This window comes from Euleptes europaea, chromosome 19 (genome assembly GCF_029931775.1).
Source record: "Euleptes europaea isolate rEulEur1 chromosome 19, rEulEur1.hap1, whole genome shotgun sequence".
In the NCBI taxonomy this organism is placed as follows: domain Eukaryota; kingdom Metazoa; phylum Chordata; class Lepidosauria; order Squamata; family Sphaerodactylidae; genus Euleptes; species Euleptes europaea.
The window spans coordinates 21567746-21582253 of record NC_079330.1 but is presented as its reverse complement, the minus strand read 5'-3'; the positions used below and the strand labels follow the sequence as shown (position 1 = coordinate 21582253).

The 14508-nt window shown below is 50.4% G+C and overlaps 1 protein-coding gene across 2 annotated transcripts in view; it reads right to left on the bottom strand.

Annotated features, from left to right (window-relative positions):
* Nucleotides 1–14035, bottom strand: part of LOC130491376 (sphingosine-1-phosphate transporter SPNS2-like) — a 122981-nt gene extending 108946 nt beyond the window's left edge. For both annotated transcript variants that reach the window (XR_008933861.1, XM_056865096.1), the window contains exon 1: nucleotides 13744–14035. Coding sequence is in view for 1 of the 2 variants with exons in the window: in XM_056865096.1 (XP_056721074.1) it covers nucleotides 13744–14035 (292 nt within the window). In the remaining variant the exon portion in view is untranslated. The remainder of the gene's footprint in view (nucleotides 1–13743) is intronic.
* Between the last annotated feature and the right edge of the window lie 473 nt (nucleotides 14036–14508).

The following is a 14508-nucleotide window of genomic DNA, read 5'->3' as shown; positions in this document are numbered from 1 at the left end:
TGCTCTCTCGATGAACAGTATTTGGAGTCGCATTCTCAAATCGCTCTACACAGGGGCTCCCCCCCACAAGAATTAACTCCTGGATTTACTTGGGATTACTCGGAGTACATTTCTGCATGTGGCCAGAAAAAAACGTGCACCCGACAGATTCTCACTGCCACCAGCCAATGGGGACGACACGTTTCAGAGAATGCCTTTCTGGAAAGCACCCCAGTTTGCTTTACGTATGCACTTTTGAACAGATGCCACTCGAATGGAGAGCAGGCTGCACTACGTGCCTGGCTCAAAACAAAAAATCAGGCCCCTCCAGCTCCTGTGCAGGAGTGCCGCTGATTGGCCATTCATATGGCAAAGAAAGAAAAGGTAATTGAAAAGAAAAAGCACCTTGCTGAGAACCCAGCTGGCTTAGATGGACCTCTGGCCGGGCCCAGCAAGCCTTTTCTTCTGTTCTTATTAGCTGTAACGGTTAGGAATAGAGCCTCCACGAAAAAGCACTCTACCTCTGAGCACTGGGGTGGGCGGGACAGCAGGAATGCTGGTTGGCTTCCAAGGACAATATGGCTGGTCACAGCAGGAAACAGGAGGACGCCAGACTAGGTGGAACCTTTGGTCTGAAAAAGGTCCTTTTTAGCCAGGAATGGGACCTCCAGGTGGACAAAATGCCTCCAAATGTCAACTGTTGAAGGGGCAGCAAAAGAGAGCTGTTGCCTCCATGCCCTGCTCGTAGGCCTTCTGGATAGGGTTGCCATGACCCTCTTCACCACTGGCAGGAGGTTTTGGGTGTGGAGCCTGAGGAGTGCGGGTTTTGGCAAGGGGAGGGATTTCAATGCCATAGAGTCCAATGGCCAAAGCGGCCATTTTCTCCAGGTGAACTGATCTCTGTCGGCTGGAGATCAGTTGTAATAGTGGGAGATCTCCAGCTAGCACCTGGAGGTTGGCAACCCTACTTCTGGAGACAACTGGCTGGCCACTTTGGAAAGCAGGGCGTAGGTCTAAACGGAGCTTGGCCAACAGGAAATTGAAGAGCCGCTACACACACAATACCTTCCAGAGACGTACGGTGATTCACAAACTGTGTTCCTTTTGCCACTGAGCTGGCATAGATCAAACAGAGGTGTGTGCGGAAAAAGAGTAAATGCACAGGTCAAAAGCACCAACCCACATTTTGTTCACACTAGGAGAGTGACGTCTGCATTTCTCTCCTCTGGTTCTGACTGCCGGCTCCTCCTCACCCCAGACCCAAAACTCTGGCCCCTTGGGGCCCAATCCCTGCCAACCCAGCCTGATTATGCCATGCTGAGGCCCTAAACTTTGTCAAATTTAAGAGTCCAAGGGTTGTTCTCCTCCAGGTAGGACCTGAAGTTCTCCTGGAACTACAACTGATTGCCGGACAAGGGAGATCGGTTCCCCCAGAGAAAACGGCAGCTTCGGAGGGTGGACTCTATGGCATCACATCCTCGCTGAGCATTCTCCCCTCTCCAAAATCCACCTTCCCCAGGCTCTGCCCCCAAATCTCCAGGAATTTTCCCAATTCAGGCTTGGTAACCTGAAAGCGGCCCTATAGCATTCCAAAAAGAAGGTAACTTTTTTTTTTTTTTGGTGTTTAGGGGTCCTCATAATTTGAGACCCCTATCTAGCTCTGACTGACAGACCTTGACATAAGAACAGGCCTGCTGGACCAGCCCAAAGACCCGGCCTCCTGCTTCCTTCAATAGCCAAGAAGATGCCTCAGAAGACCTACAATCAGGGTGGAGAAGCCTCCTCCTGCTGTGCCCCATCCCAAGCAACTGGCATACTGCCTCTGAACATGCAGGCTCCATTTAGCCATCACGTTTAATAGCCTCCACAAATTTACCTCATCCCCATTTAAAACTACTTATGCTAATGGCTATCGCTAGATCTTGGGGCAGCCGGTTGCACAAACTGAATTATGCATTTGTGAGAACCGCATGTTAATTAGGCTCTCTTAATTAAAAAAAGGGGTTGATTTGAAATGGATCTTGATCAATTTGCCAACTCTTAAGTGGCCGCCTAGAGGCTCACGGGATGCCTCATTTGTGAGCATCTGCCCAGTATGTAAAGGAAGGAAATTCCACAACCTTCTGAGGAAGTCTCCTCGAATTGAGCCTTAACAGCTGTCCGCTGCTGCAAAACCAAATGCAGCAACCGTAAGGCAAATAAGTGGTTTAATTTTTACACTTGCCCATGCATTCCACAACAAAAGACCTAGGGACTCTTGACTCTGAAACTGGTTTCAGTTCACGGACATGCAAAAGGAGCCAGCGTGGTATAGCAGAGTGTCGGACTCAGATCTGGGTGACCCCGGTTCAAATCCCGCACTCTGCCATAGAAGCTTTCCGCACGATCTTGGGCCAGCCGCACACTCTCAGTCTAACCTTCCTCAAAGGATTTTTGCAAGAATAAGATGGCGGAATGAATAATGTAAGCTGCACTGGGTCCCCATTGGGGAGAAAGGTGGGGTATAAATATAGTTCTCTTTATGCATGGCGGTTTCACTCACCATCACCCCTCCAACCACTTCAGGTCTTTGTTTGGATTATGCGTGCCGTTTCCGACCGTCGCCTCGCTCTACCCCTGCGTTTTGAGGGACCGGTTTCATCTCAAATTTGAAAACACAGGCAAAACACCCGAAGTCGTCGGAGGGATGACGGCGAGTGAAACAGCTATGCATAAAAGACCATAGTTAATAAATAAGTACAGCTCTAATCTAAGACTGGGGAGAGACGCAGGATCAAATCCCTGCTCAGCAACAAAACACTGGGTGACTTTTGGCCTGTGCTTCTCTCTTAGCCTGGCCTACATCACAGGGGTCTCAGGATAAAGTCAAGGACGGGAGAACCACATGCATCGTTCTCAGCTCCTTGAAGGAACAGCAGGATAAAAATGTGATGGATAATTCTGGTTTTAGTCCCGCCATACCCTGTGTATTACGGGGTCTGTCTAAAATTACACATCGTGTAGAGAGAACATTTTCTTCCTCTCCCATAATACTTAGGGACATTCAATTAATTTGATGGGCAACAGACTGAGAGGAAACAAAAGATATTGTTCAATCTGATTAGACTGGGGGATGCATTGCCACAAGAAGCCGAGACAGGCACCAGTTCACATGAACACATGAAGCTGCCTTATACTGAATCAGACCCTTGGTCCATCAAAGTCAGTATTGGTCTACTCAGACTGGTAGCGGCTCTCCAGGGTCGCAGACAGAGGTCTTTCACATCACCTACTTGCCTAGCCCTTTAACTGGAGATGCCGGGGATTGAACCTGGGACCTTCTGCACGCCAAGCAGATGCTCTATCACTGAGCCACAGCCCCTCCCCAGTTGGCTTTAACAGGAGAACTGGGTTGGGGCACATTCAGGACAGATAAGTCCATCAGTAGTTCATCACCACAAAGGCAAAACAGAACCCCCATGTTCAGAGGCAGTGTATCTCTGAGTACTAGTCACTGGGGAGGGCAACAGCGGGGGAACCTGTCTGAGCTTTTCTGAGAGGCACCTGATTAGCCTCTCTGGGAAACGGCAAACTGGACTATACAGACTTTGGGTAGCAATCCAAAAAGGTCATTTTACATTCCTGCAATACTATGCCAGATTGAAAAGGGGGAGGAAGAGAATGTAGCCTGAACACAGTAATCACCTTACAAAGAGAGAATCTCTGCAAGTTCTGCCCTTACATGAAAAAAAAGTGTTTTAAAAACATAAGACAGCTCTGAGAGGCAGCATTGTTACTCTGGTTAGATTAGGATCTGGATTACATGAGTTCAAATGCCCACTCAGCCACGAAGTTCCGCAGGTGATCTCAGGTGAGCCCTACTCTCAGAAGCTAACCCGCCTCACAGGGTTGTTGGGAGGATTCACTGAGTAAGGCGGGACCGCGCACACGGCTCCGAGCCTCCCTAAAGGCGGGGCGGGGCAACATTGTACTAGACAGAGAGAGGTATTTGTGTACAAGGTTGACAACCAGGAAAAATGTAAGAGGAATCACAAAAAGAGATATGCAACGAATGAGTCAGTGGCAGCGTGCACCGCAAAACAACATTCCTTAGCCCTGAAAGCAACGTGACTTCCCCGGAAACGTCACCTGTGAGTATATATATTTTTAACACCCCGTGCCAAAGAGGCTTCTCTGGAATGCTGCTGCACAGTTCTCTCACCTGGACTTCTAATTGCCTCCGATGACAACCCGCTCGCTCATATCCTCACAATTTCCTTTCTTAGCGACACCACACACAGCTCAACAGGAAACAGCCAGGTGGTGGGCAGCTCCTTTTTGGCATGGGCTCAAGATATTACGGCCGGGATACCGTAGGCAAAGGTGCTTCCGCTCTTGGGGGGGGGGTTGGATTGCCAACTTTCTTTCCAAGCAGCTCCCTGCTCCGGAGTCTTTAACAGACGCGCGACCCGCAAAGACGAGAGGGCAACGGTGCTTATTTCTAAAGCCGTGAAAAATGTCACCCTCGGCAGATCTCGCGGGCACAAGAGCAGCTTCCGCTCTGGGAAGTTGGCAACCCAGATGGAGCGCCGCTCGGTTCGGAACTCTGTCATGATACAGCAAGAGGGCCAAGGCCAAAAGTGAGAGACGCTGTGGTGTAGCGGTTATAGCCGGTCTCTCTCCCTCTTCCGCCTCACAGGGTGGTGGTTGTGAGAATATGATAGAGATAGGGAGCATAATTTTGTAAGCCACTTCAGGTCCCCGCTGGGCAGAAAAAGCAGGGTATAACTAAATAACTAGCTATGGAAGGAAATATGGGTTGTTGGTCTTTCCCCTCAGCCCTAAATCCTTAAGGAATTTGAATTTTTCATATCTTCAGCCATCTCTACAAAAAAAAAAAAGCTGTTTCAGCTTTTCATTTTGGGTGCTTTCACACTTACTGAATAATGCACTTTCAATCACCTTTCAATGCACTTGAATGATCGTTTGCAAGTGGATTTTGCCATTTCACACAGTAAAATCCGGCTGCAGAGCACATCCTTGGTTTCCCAACCATTCTCCCAAGGAAGCTAAACTTCTGCACTGTGGACTTATTTGCTCACTGATTATTCAGGCTCTTCCCCCAACAGATAGTTTGCTTCTACCGTACAGGTGTTCTCCCCACCTTGTTAGGACGCTTAGCCTGCCTCCTGTGGCCAGTGGTCCAGCATTGCACAAACCAATGCACACACAGGATGGATTGCTGGGAGAGCATTCATATCTTCACCCACCTGAAGCATCCTCAGATTGGGACCTGTTAGGATTCACAGGGGCAGCCAGGAATGTCAAGCCAGTCAATAGCAGCCTTGGATTGGAACGAGAAGGTCTGCAATGGCAGCCAGGAACGTGAATCCTGTCGAGCGCCATCTCTGATCCGGCTAAGAAAAGGGTTTTTTGATGGCGGCCAGAAATGCAAATGAATGAATCTGGCAGTGGGCCATGCCAGAAGCCCTTCGACACTCTCTTGCAATCTCTGCAATGAAGGGGTAGGTGTGTTTGCAGTGGCAGCCAGCAATGTAGCCCTGCTTGAAAAACGTTAAGCTGTATTTACTCGCGGAGTTGTTGGTATTACTAAACTGTGTTTATCCTTGTCCACCAAATGCTTACTCAAATAATACCTTTAGCCAGACGCTTTTGAGACGTAAAATTTGGCCCTCCAGGGGATGGAAGTGCATAGCTGCAGAGCAGACACTCAAGATGTCAGGCTATATTCCTGGCCACCGCTTTGGGGGAAGCGGCCAAGGGTTGCCAGGCTCCAGCTGATGGCTGGGGATCTCCAGGAATTACAACTGGTCTCCAGGTTACAGAGATCAGTTCCCCTGGAGCAAATAGCTGCTTTGGAAGGTGGACTCCCTGGCATTATACCCCGCTGAGACCCCTCCCCAAACCTCGCCCTCCTCAGGTTCCACCCCCAAATCTCCAGGCATTTCCCAACCCGGAGCTGGCAACCCCAGGAAAGCCCTTTCAAGAATCCTGCCTGAGCACTGATTAAGATGTGTAGGGCCCATCAATGTGTCATCTGCACGAACTGCTAGGTATCAATCAAGATGATTTAACTGTCAGTTTTGCCCAAGGAACTGGAGAAGTTACTGTTCCGTTAGGGCAGCGGTTCCCAAACTGTGCTCCAGAGAGCACTTGGTGCTCTGCGAAACATCTCCCAGTGCTCCGTGAAGAGATTGGAAAGAAAAATACTACTGTCATTCGGTTTAGTATATAGGTGCTAGGTGGAAATTAGTGCTCTGTGAAAAACAGCTTTCCTGAAAAGTGCTCCATGACTCAAAAAGTTTGGAACCCGCTGCGTTAGGGTATTAGAAGTCTCTCTCTAGCTCCCTTCTCAGAACCAAGGTTTCCTGCAAAGCACTGGGCCTGCCCACCTCTTACCCACTCAGCATGCAACCCACCACCAAAAGATGGAAGCTGTGGCATCTCCTTTCCTCCCCCGCTAGACAGAGGGCAGAGAGCACAAGGCTGCGGCATTAATTGCCCAAGTGAGAAGTGATAGTAGGAGTAGCAAGAACTGCCAGTGGGGGGGGCTATCCTTGTGCCCCACACTGTATGGTTTTAAGGCCCCCATATTGTACGGTTTTATGCTGCCTAGGGATGCATTCACCCAACCTTTCACACACAAACACCTGAAGCTGCCTTATACTGAATCGGACCCTTGGTCCATCAAAGTCAGTATTGTCTACGCAGACCGGCAGCGGTTCTCCAGGGTCTCGGGCAGAGGTCTTTCACATCACCTACTTGCCTAGTCCTTTTAACTGGCGATGCCAGGGATTGAACCTGGGACCGTCTGCACGCCAAGCAGATGCTCTACAGCTGAGCCACGGCCCCTCACCTTCGACCTCTAGGGCAACAGCTTACTGCAGTGCTCCCCATGGGCGCCCCCCCCCCGTAAGACCCACCAATGTGTTTCCTGGTGCCTGCTTGCCACTTCCCTGAAACAGGGAGCCAATTATTGCTCTCCTGCACTTCAATGGAGTGGGAGGTGCTTTAGAAAAAGCCCAGAAGGCATCACCTTTGTGTCTGCAGGGAACACTCATTTGGAAACAGCTGTCTCCATCGTGGGAGGATGCTTGGCTTGCAACTTCCTAGCACTTTGAAGAGCCTCCCAATGTTTTATGAACTGGGTCCAACCTCCGTAACTGCATCTTGCAGTGCCCCCAACGACCTGTTCTCAACATTCCCGAAGTGCCCACATGGTCAACAACGTTCCAGCGTACTGTCTCAACTAGGAAGCCTGCCGGCTAGCAAATCAGCATTTATGGCTGCTGGAGTATATTCTCTAACACAACCACCCTGCGAGGCAGGCTGAGAGAGAGTATGGCAGGCCCAAGGTCACTTGGAGCGCTTCCAGGGCAAAGCGGGGGTTCGAACCAGGTCCCTTTGGTCCTCAACTGACATCCTGTCCCTTACAGCCCAAGGTCAACAGGTAAAAAACATGCGCTGCAAACCAGGAATCAGGAAACTGACGCACAAATACCTGGATTGCATCGCCGAGCCAACTTTAGCTGTGACTTATCTGCTAAAAACAAGGATGTGGCCAGGGCAGAAACCAGTCTCAGTTCTGACACATGCTGTATTTCTGGCCTCGCAGATGTCCCAACCTCTGATTCCATTTCCTCCTCTCCAATTGGGGCAGAGTCCACATGGCAAATCTCTGGAGTTATTAACGAGCGTAATGTGCTTTGAAGGTTTAAGAGCGCAGCGTATGCTAATTGCCACCTGCCCTGAGATACAAACCGGATTTTTCACCTGGTGACCTGATTCACACAACACACATGCACACGCCTGACACCTGTCTGGAGCTGAATGCCAGGTTAATCCAAAAAAACATGCTGAATCACCGATTCCAAATTAGAAACGGGGGGGGGGAATAGATTAAGAAAAATATTACAGGCTCGGGAGTTAACCTTAATTAATATTTTCATTGCCTCGGTGCTGCTGCATTTCCATTCATAAGGAAAAGCTCCCCAGGACTTGTACCCAAGTCACAATCCAATTATATTGGCCCATAGTGACAGCCCACATCAACTTCAAGGTTCTAATCCTCATTAAGGAAAGGGGGGGGGAAACTCCACCACGTACCTTCTCACCGTAATGATGGGCAGCAACACACACACAAAACGGCTACCGCACGGAGGTCACCTCAGATTCCTCCCCCATGGCAGCCATTACAATATGGTAAGCCACATAAGAGTGCAGGACTCGGGTCTGGGAGAGCCGTGTTCAAATCCCCACTCCACCACTCTAACCTTGAGGCAGTCAACTCTCTTCCTCGGTCTCATCTACCTCGCAGGGCTGTTACTGGGAGGATAAAAAGGAGAAGGGGATAATGTTGTTGTAAGGCCGCTTTAGGACCTTATTTGGGAGAAAAATGGGATTATAAAAACCCAAACAAATAATGCAGACACTTTGCCATGGCTGTCCTCAATACTATTTGCGTGTGCAGATTACAGAGTAGGATAACATATTGGCAATTAGTTGTTTCTTATTACCCTATCTTTTGGAGATATTGTAATTCTCCACCAGAACATATTACCATAAAGGCAGGATGGTGTAATTGTTTCAGCTCTGATTTTGGAAGTGGAAGGGTAACAACCCACAATCAAACCTTTCCTCTTCCATAAAACTGCGTGCATAGACAAGACAGTCTTAGCCAAGCCTACCTTAGAGGGTTGTTGTGAAGGTGAACAAAATCAGCAAGAAGCAATGCCAGTAAAAATCTTTGGTTAGAATAGATATCTCAACGAAGCATACTTGCTGTGATTTAAATGCTATAACAATTCAAAGGATGGTACCTAGGGATAGTCGCATAGAAAACAAGTTCATCTCTTTGAAAGTGACAGGTATCATATCCATACCTTAGTAACTGATGAAATGATACATTTTTGAAAATGGACATAAAAAACTGATTTAAATCTACCGTTGAGGAGAATTTTCTTGCCCTACGTTTCCAAGAAAGACAGGTATGCAAGATCAGAACCACGGGGCATCTACCCACATGAAGCTGCCTTATACTGAATCAGACCCTTGTCCATCACAATCAATATTGTCTACTCAGACTGGCAATCTTCAGGGTCTCCGGAGGACATCTTTCACATCACCTATGACCTGATCCTTAACTGGAGATGCCGGGGATTGAACCTGAGACCTTCTGCGTGCCAGGCAGATACTCTACCACTGAGCCACAGCCCATCCATCCAAAAGTAGAGTCCAACCATTATGTAACCAGATGGTAACCTAAGTCCTGACCAACAGCTATGCCCAGTGGGAACCCATTTCAGCTTTTAAGGACTCCAACACCAGAGGCCTAGCTTACAAAGGACAATATGAAACAAGATGCTATGATCCATTATGCCATTTATTCCATGGAGCAGCCCTGATACCCTCCCAGTAACTGTTTAGACAGACATTTCCTGGCCTTCCTGAAAAATGGCCACTCTGTACATTCTTTGCTATCAGAAGTCCCCTCAATACTCTCTATTTCCTGTAAGTCGTCAACTTCAGGTCTCATTTCTAATGGACATTAGGATCCAGGAAGAGAAAAAATAAGGATCCCTGGTCTTTGGAAATTCAAAGGAGGGCGTTTCTGCGTGTGAAGCAAAAATATCTAAAATTCCAATGATACAAAATGGGTCCCCTCCCCACCTGCCCAAAATTTCTTTGTGTTTTTTAGTTCTTTGTAAGAAAATGCAAAACCTTTTTAAAAAAATCATTTATTGGAAGGCTTCTGCCACATTCCTCAAAACACCCAACCGGTGCGTTCACACATTAGTCAATGACTTCATTCAGAAGCGACTTTTTAACAAGCTGTAAGACAGGATGTATACGAGCCACGGTGGCCAGCCAGATACCCTAGAAGGCCTGGATGGCAAAGGCCACGGCCTCACCCCTGCTGCTGCCCCCAGAAACTGGCATTCAGAGGTACACCACCTCTGAACATGCGAGCTAATTTAGCCATCATGGCTAATAACCATTAATGGGCTTATCCATCCAGGAATCCTCTTTTAAAGCAATCTAAGAAAGTGCTGCCCTGACCTGGATGGCCCAGGCGAGCCCGATCTTATCAGATCTCGAAAGCTAAGCAAGGTCAGCCAAGGTTAGTACTTGGATGGGAGACCACCAAGGAAGACCAGGGTTGCTACGCAGAGGCAGGCAATGGCAAACCACCTCTGAATGTCTCTTGCCTTGAAAACCCCAAAGGGCTGCCATAAGTCGGCTTTGACTTGATGGCACTTTCCACCATGAGAGCACTTTGCAATGCGATCCATGTGTTGCTACAGCGTATGGTGTGCTATTCCCACTCTACCTCTGAAAGCAGCAGCACACAGAGCAGGGTTTTTCTGAGTGATCTGTTTGGGGGAGGTTTTTATGAGCCGCCCTGCCTGGCAGGGTACAAATCTTATAAATATTAATAAAATTAAATATGTACATGACTAAATGCTTGTTGCAAGCAACCAGGGGCCCCCCTCCACTCTAGATGGTGGGAGCAGCCTTGCCTTTTACTGAGCAGCTGGACAAGAAATTGGCTCAGTTCCATTTGGCAACAACCTTATTTCACAAAACCTGGGGACGGGTGAATTTTATCAGCACTCCTGACAATTTAAGTTAGTCCAGCCCTGAGAACACTCAGTGATCTTAAATAAATGCTAAACGTTATAGAAGATGCTGTATAGTGCGGCTGTCTGGCACGGGGGAACCCCAGGAAGCCGATCTCTCTCTGCCTGAGCTACCTTGCAGGGTTGTTGGCAGGATTAAATGTTGCTCTGAGCTTCTTGGAAGCAAGTCAGAACACGCCATTAAGCACGGAATATGAATGCCTACAGCTACGGTCATGCACAGCCCAGCTAAGGGGGAAACACACACTTTTGTCTCATTCCACCATGCAACAGGCTTGCAAGGTATACATGGACACAAGAAGCAGTCTTATATCGAATCAGACCCTTGGTCCATCAAAGTCAGTATTGTCTACTCTGACTGGCAGCAACTCTCCAGGGTCTCAGGAAGAGGTCTTTCACATCACCTACTTGCCTAGTCCCTTTAACTGGAGATGCCAGGGATTGAACCTGGGACCTTCTGCATGCCAAGCAGATGCTCTACCACTGAGCCACAGCCCCTCCCCTTAATGTGTTTAAGCCATTAAGCACAGAATATGAATGCCTACAGCTACTGCCATGCACAGCCCAGCTAAGGGGAAAACGCACACTTATGTCTCCTTCCGCCATGCAACAGGCCTGCAAGGTAGGCCAAAGTCATTTTATCTGGCCACCGGGGACTGTGAGAAGCCCAAGCCCCCACCTAGTAAGCTGTCCACTAAACGCAGAAATGTTGAACCATAACACTGCAAAGTGGGATGCACAACTGTCTTGTGGAATTACACCATTTTGAAACATTTAGGTTGGGGGGGGGGAGGCAGACACACGTCTTTATTCTTGCTACTTTCTGGCATGTCCCCTTCTTTCTAGGTAAAAATCAGAACCCCAGCTAAAAAGGAGCTCTGCTTACAAGCTACCCGTAGATGCTCAAAAAAGCCTTCAAGAGACAGAAGCCACAGCCAACCGCAGTGCTGTTTGGGTTTCAGAAAACTGGCTGGGGAGGAGGGGGAGACAAGAAAGTGATCTGGCTACGTAGGTGACACAAACCATATTTCCCAGCAGACCCCGGGTGTTCAACGGGCCTCTTCTCTCACAAGCAGCTCCACCTGTCATCCTTGGACCATCCAGATAGCCGCCAGCAACTCCGACCCTCTCTTTTTCCCACTGCACCCCTCCCAAGAATCTGGGATTTGCAAACGCACCAGCACTTCTCAGCGTTCACGGCCAGAACTGCCGAAACCCCATTTGCTAAGCAATCCCCCCCAAGACTGATCGCTAAACTGAAGGAAAAGGCGTAGAGAGAAATGAGCACACTTTGCGCGGTGGCGTGGATAACAATGCCTTCCAAACCAGACCAATTATACACAACCATTTTTACCTAAAGCGCTGCAATTCAGCCATTGTGCGGGAGGGGGGCTCGTATGTGCAGAAAGAGTGGGTGCCTCCTAGGATCTTTTCAACCCGCGGGTGGTTTTTAAACGGAGAAGCAGAGAGAATATTTTGGCTCTGGAACCAACCTCTAGCCAACCTGCCCCAAATCAGAGACATTTCAAGATTAAACAAAGCCACCAGCAAAAAGCCCATCATAAGGGATTTTGTGTTTTTGAAGCATGCCCTCCCCCTGCAGAGACGGGGCCAATCTATCCCTGCCACCCTCTACTCTGGGCATCCCCTGAAGCACATCCTAAAATCCAGAAGGATGCCTGGTTTCCAGGCGCTGACGAGACCTCATTGGCTCTTTCCCCGGCCCGGCGGCTTTTGTATGCAAGTCTCTGTTCCAGCCAAGGGAGCTGCTTATTTCTAACAGCAGAGCAGCATGCGGCAGATCCCGAGCAGATGGAACCAGGCAGACTGATCGGCTGGGGAGAGATGGAGAGAAAAGGGGCGGAAGCACTGGGGGGAAAGACGGGGAAGGGAAGGGGAACCAACGGCTACAGAAATGGGGAGATAGTGTTGGGGGGGAAATGAACAAGAGGGGAAATAGGAGGGCAAGGGGAAACAGGAGGAATGGAGCGAAAGGGGGGAAATGGAATGGAGGAAGAGACATGAATGGGGGGACAGGCCTCAGGAAAAGGGAAGGAAGAGAGAAAGAAGGAAGAGAGAAAGAGAGGAATCGAATAGAGAGCAGGGGGTCAACAAGAGGGGAAATAGGAATGGAGCGAAAAGGGGGAAATGAATGGAGGAAGAGACATGAATGGGGGGACAGGCCTCATGAAAAGGGAAGGAAGAGAGGAATGGAATAGAGAGCAGGGGGTCAACAAGAGGGGAAATAGGAAGAATGGAGCGAAAGGGGGAAACGGAATGGAGGAAGAGCAATGAACGGGGGAACAGGCTTCATGAAAGGGGGGGAAAGGGAATGGAAGAGAGAGCAGGATATATGAAAAGGAGGGGGAAGAATAAAGGGGAAGTGGAAGGTGGAAAAGGAGGAAAAGAGGGGGAAAGAGAGGGGGAACGGAAGAGGGCGCAGGATAAGTGTAAAGGAGGGGGAAAGAATAAAGGGGAAGCATAAGGAGGAAAAGGAAGAGAGGAATGGACGAGAGGGCAGGATAAATGAAAAGGAGGGGGAAGAATAAAGGGGAAGTGTAAGGTGGAAAAGGAGGAAAAGAGGGGGAAATAGAGGGGGAACGGAAGAGAGCACAGGATAAATGTAAAGGAGGGGGAAAGAATAAAGGGGAGGCGTAAGGAGGAAAAGGAAGAGAGAGAGGAAGAGAGGAATGGAAGAGGGCAGAATAAATGAAAAGGAGGGGGAAAGAATAAAGGGGAAGTATAAGGTTGAAAAGGAGGAAAAGAGGGGGAAAGAGAGGGGGAACGGAAGAGAGCGCAGGATAAATGTAAAGGAGGGGGAAAGAATAAAGGGGAAGCGTAAGGAGGAAAAGGAAGAGAGGAATGGACGAGAGGGCAGGATAAATTAAAAGGAGGGGGGAAGAATAACGGGGAAGCGTAAGGTTGAAAAATTGGGAAGGAAGAGGGGAGATAAAGACACGCGAACAGCCACTCTCCCAATAATAATTCTCCCCCCATAATAATTCTGATCAAACTAATAACAGCGCTAATAATTAAAAAAAAAGAGAGAGAGAGAGATTGAAAGGAAGTCAGAAGACCACAACGGGGGGAAAAAAGGGGGGAAGCCGCCGAGGCTCCCGCTCACCTGCCACCGTGTACCTGTCCAGGTAGTTGAGGACGTTGCCCACGCTGAGGATGCCGGCGGCGGCCACGCGGGCTCTGCCCAGGCCGGGCGCCGCGGCCGCCTTGGAGCTCTTGGCCCCGCCGGGCGCGCGGGGGGCGGCGGCGGCGGCGGCGGCGAGGGTCTGCACCTCGCCGCCGCGCCCGCAGCAGCCCCGCTCCTCCTCCTCCTCCTCCTGCTCCTCCTCGCCGTCGGCCGAGGCGCGGAGGCGGCCGCCGCAGCCCGACGCCCCGCCGTCGCTCTCCAGGCACATCATGGGACGCGGCGGCGGCGGCGGCAACGCACCTGCTGCCCGGGCGGCGATCAGCGCCGCATCTCGGGCCGGCCGGCTGCGCGCGGGGAGCTGCTGCCGCTGCCGCTGCAGGGCCAGGCACCGCCGGCAGGGGGCGGGCCAGGCCCCGCCCCCCAGGCGCCGGGGCTCCGCGGGGAGGGGCCCGGCCCAGGGGCCCGAGAGCCAGAGCGCGCCGGCCCGGGAGTCGCGCGCAGGCAGCATCGCGGCGCTGCACCCCGCCGCACGCACGCACGCACGCCTGCCTGCTCGGGGGATCGAGCCCGCGGACTTCGGGCTGGGGGGGGGGCGGTTCAGTGCGCGCGCGCGCTTCCGTGGAGAGATCAGCCCCAGCGTTGGGCTGCGGGGCTGGCGGGCTTCCGTTTATGCGCGGGGCTGCAATCAATCCGAAGCTGCACTGCCTACCAGTAGCAAATTAGTCGGTTTGGCTGGGGCAGGCT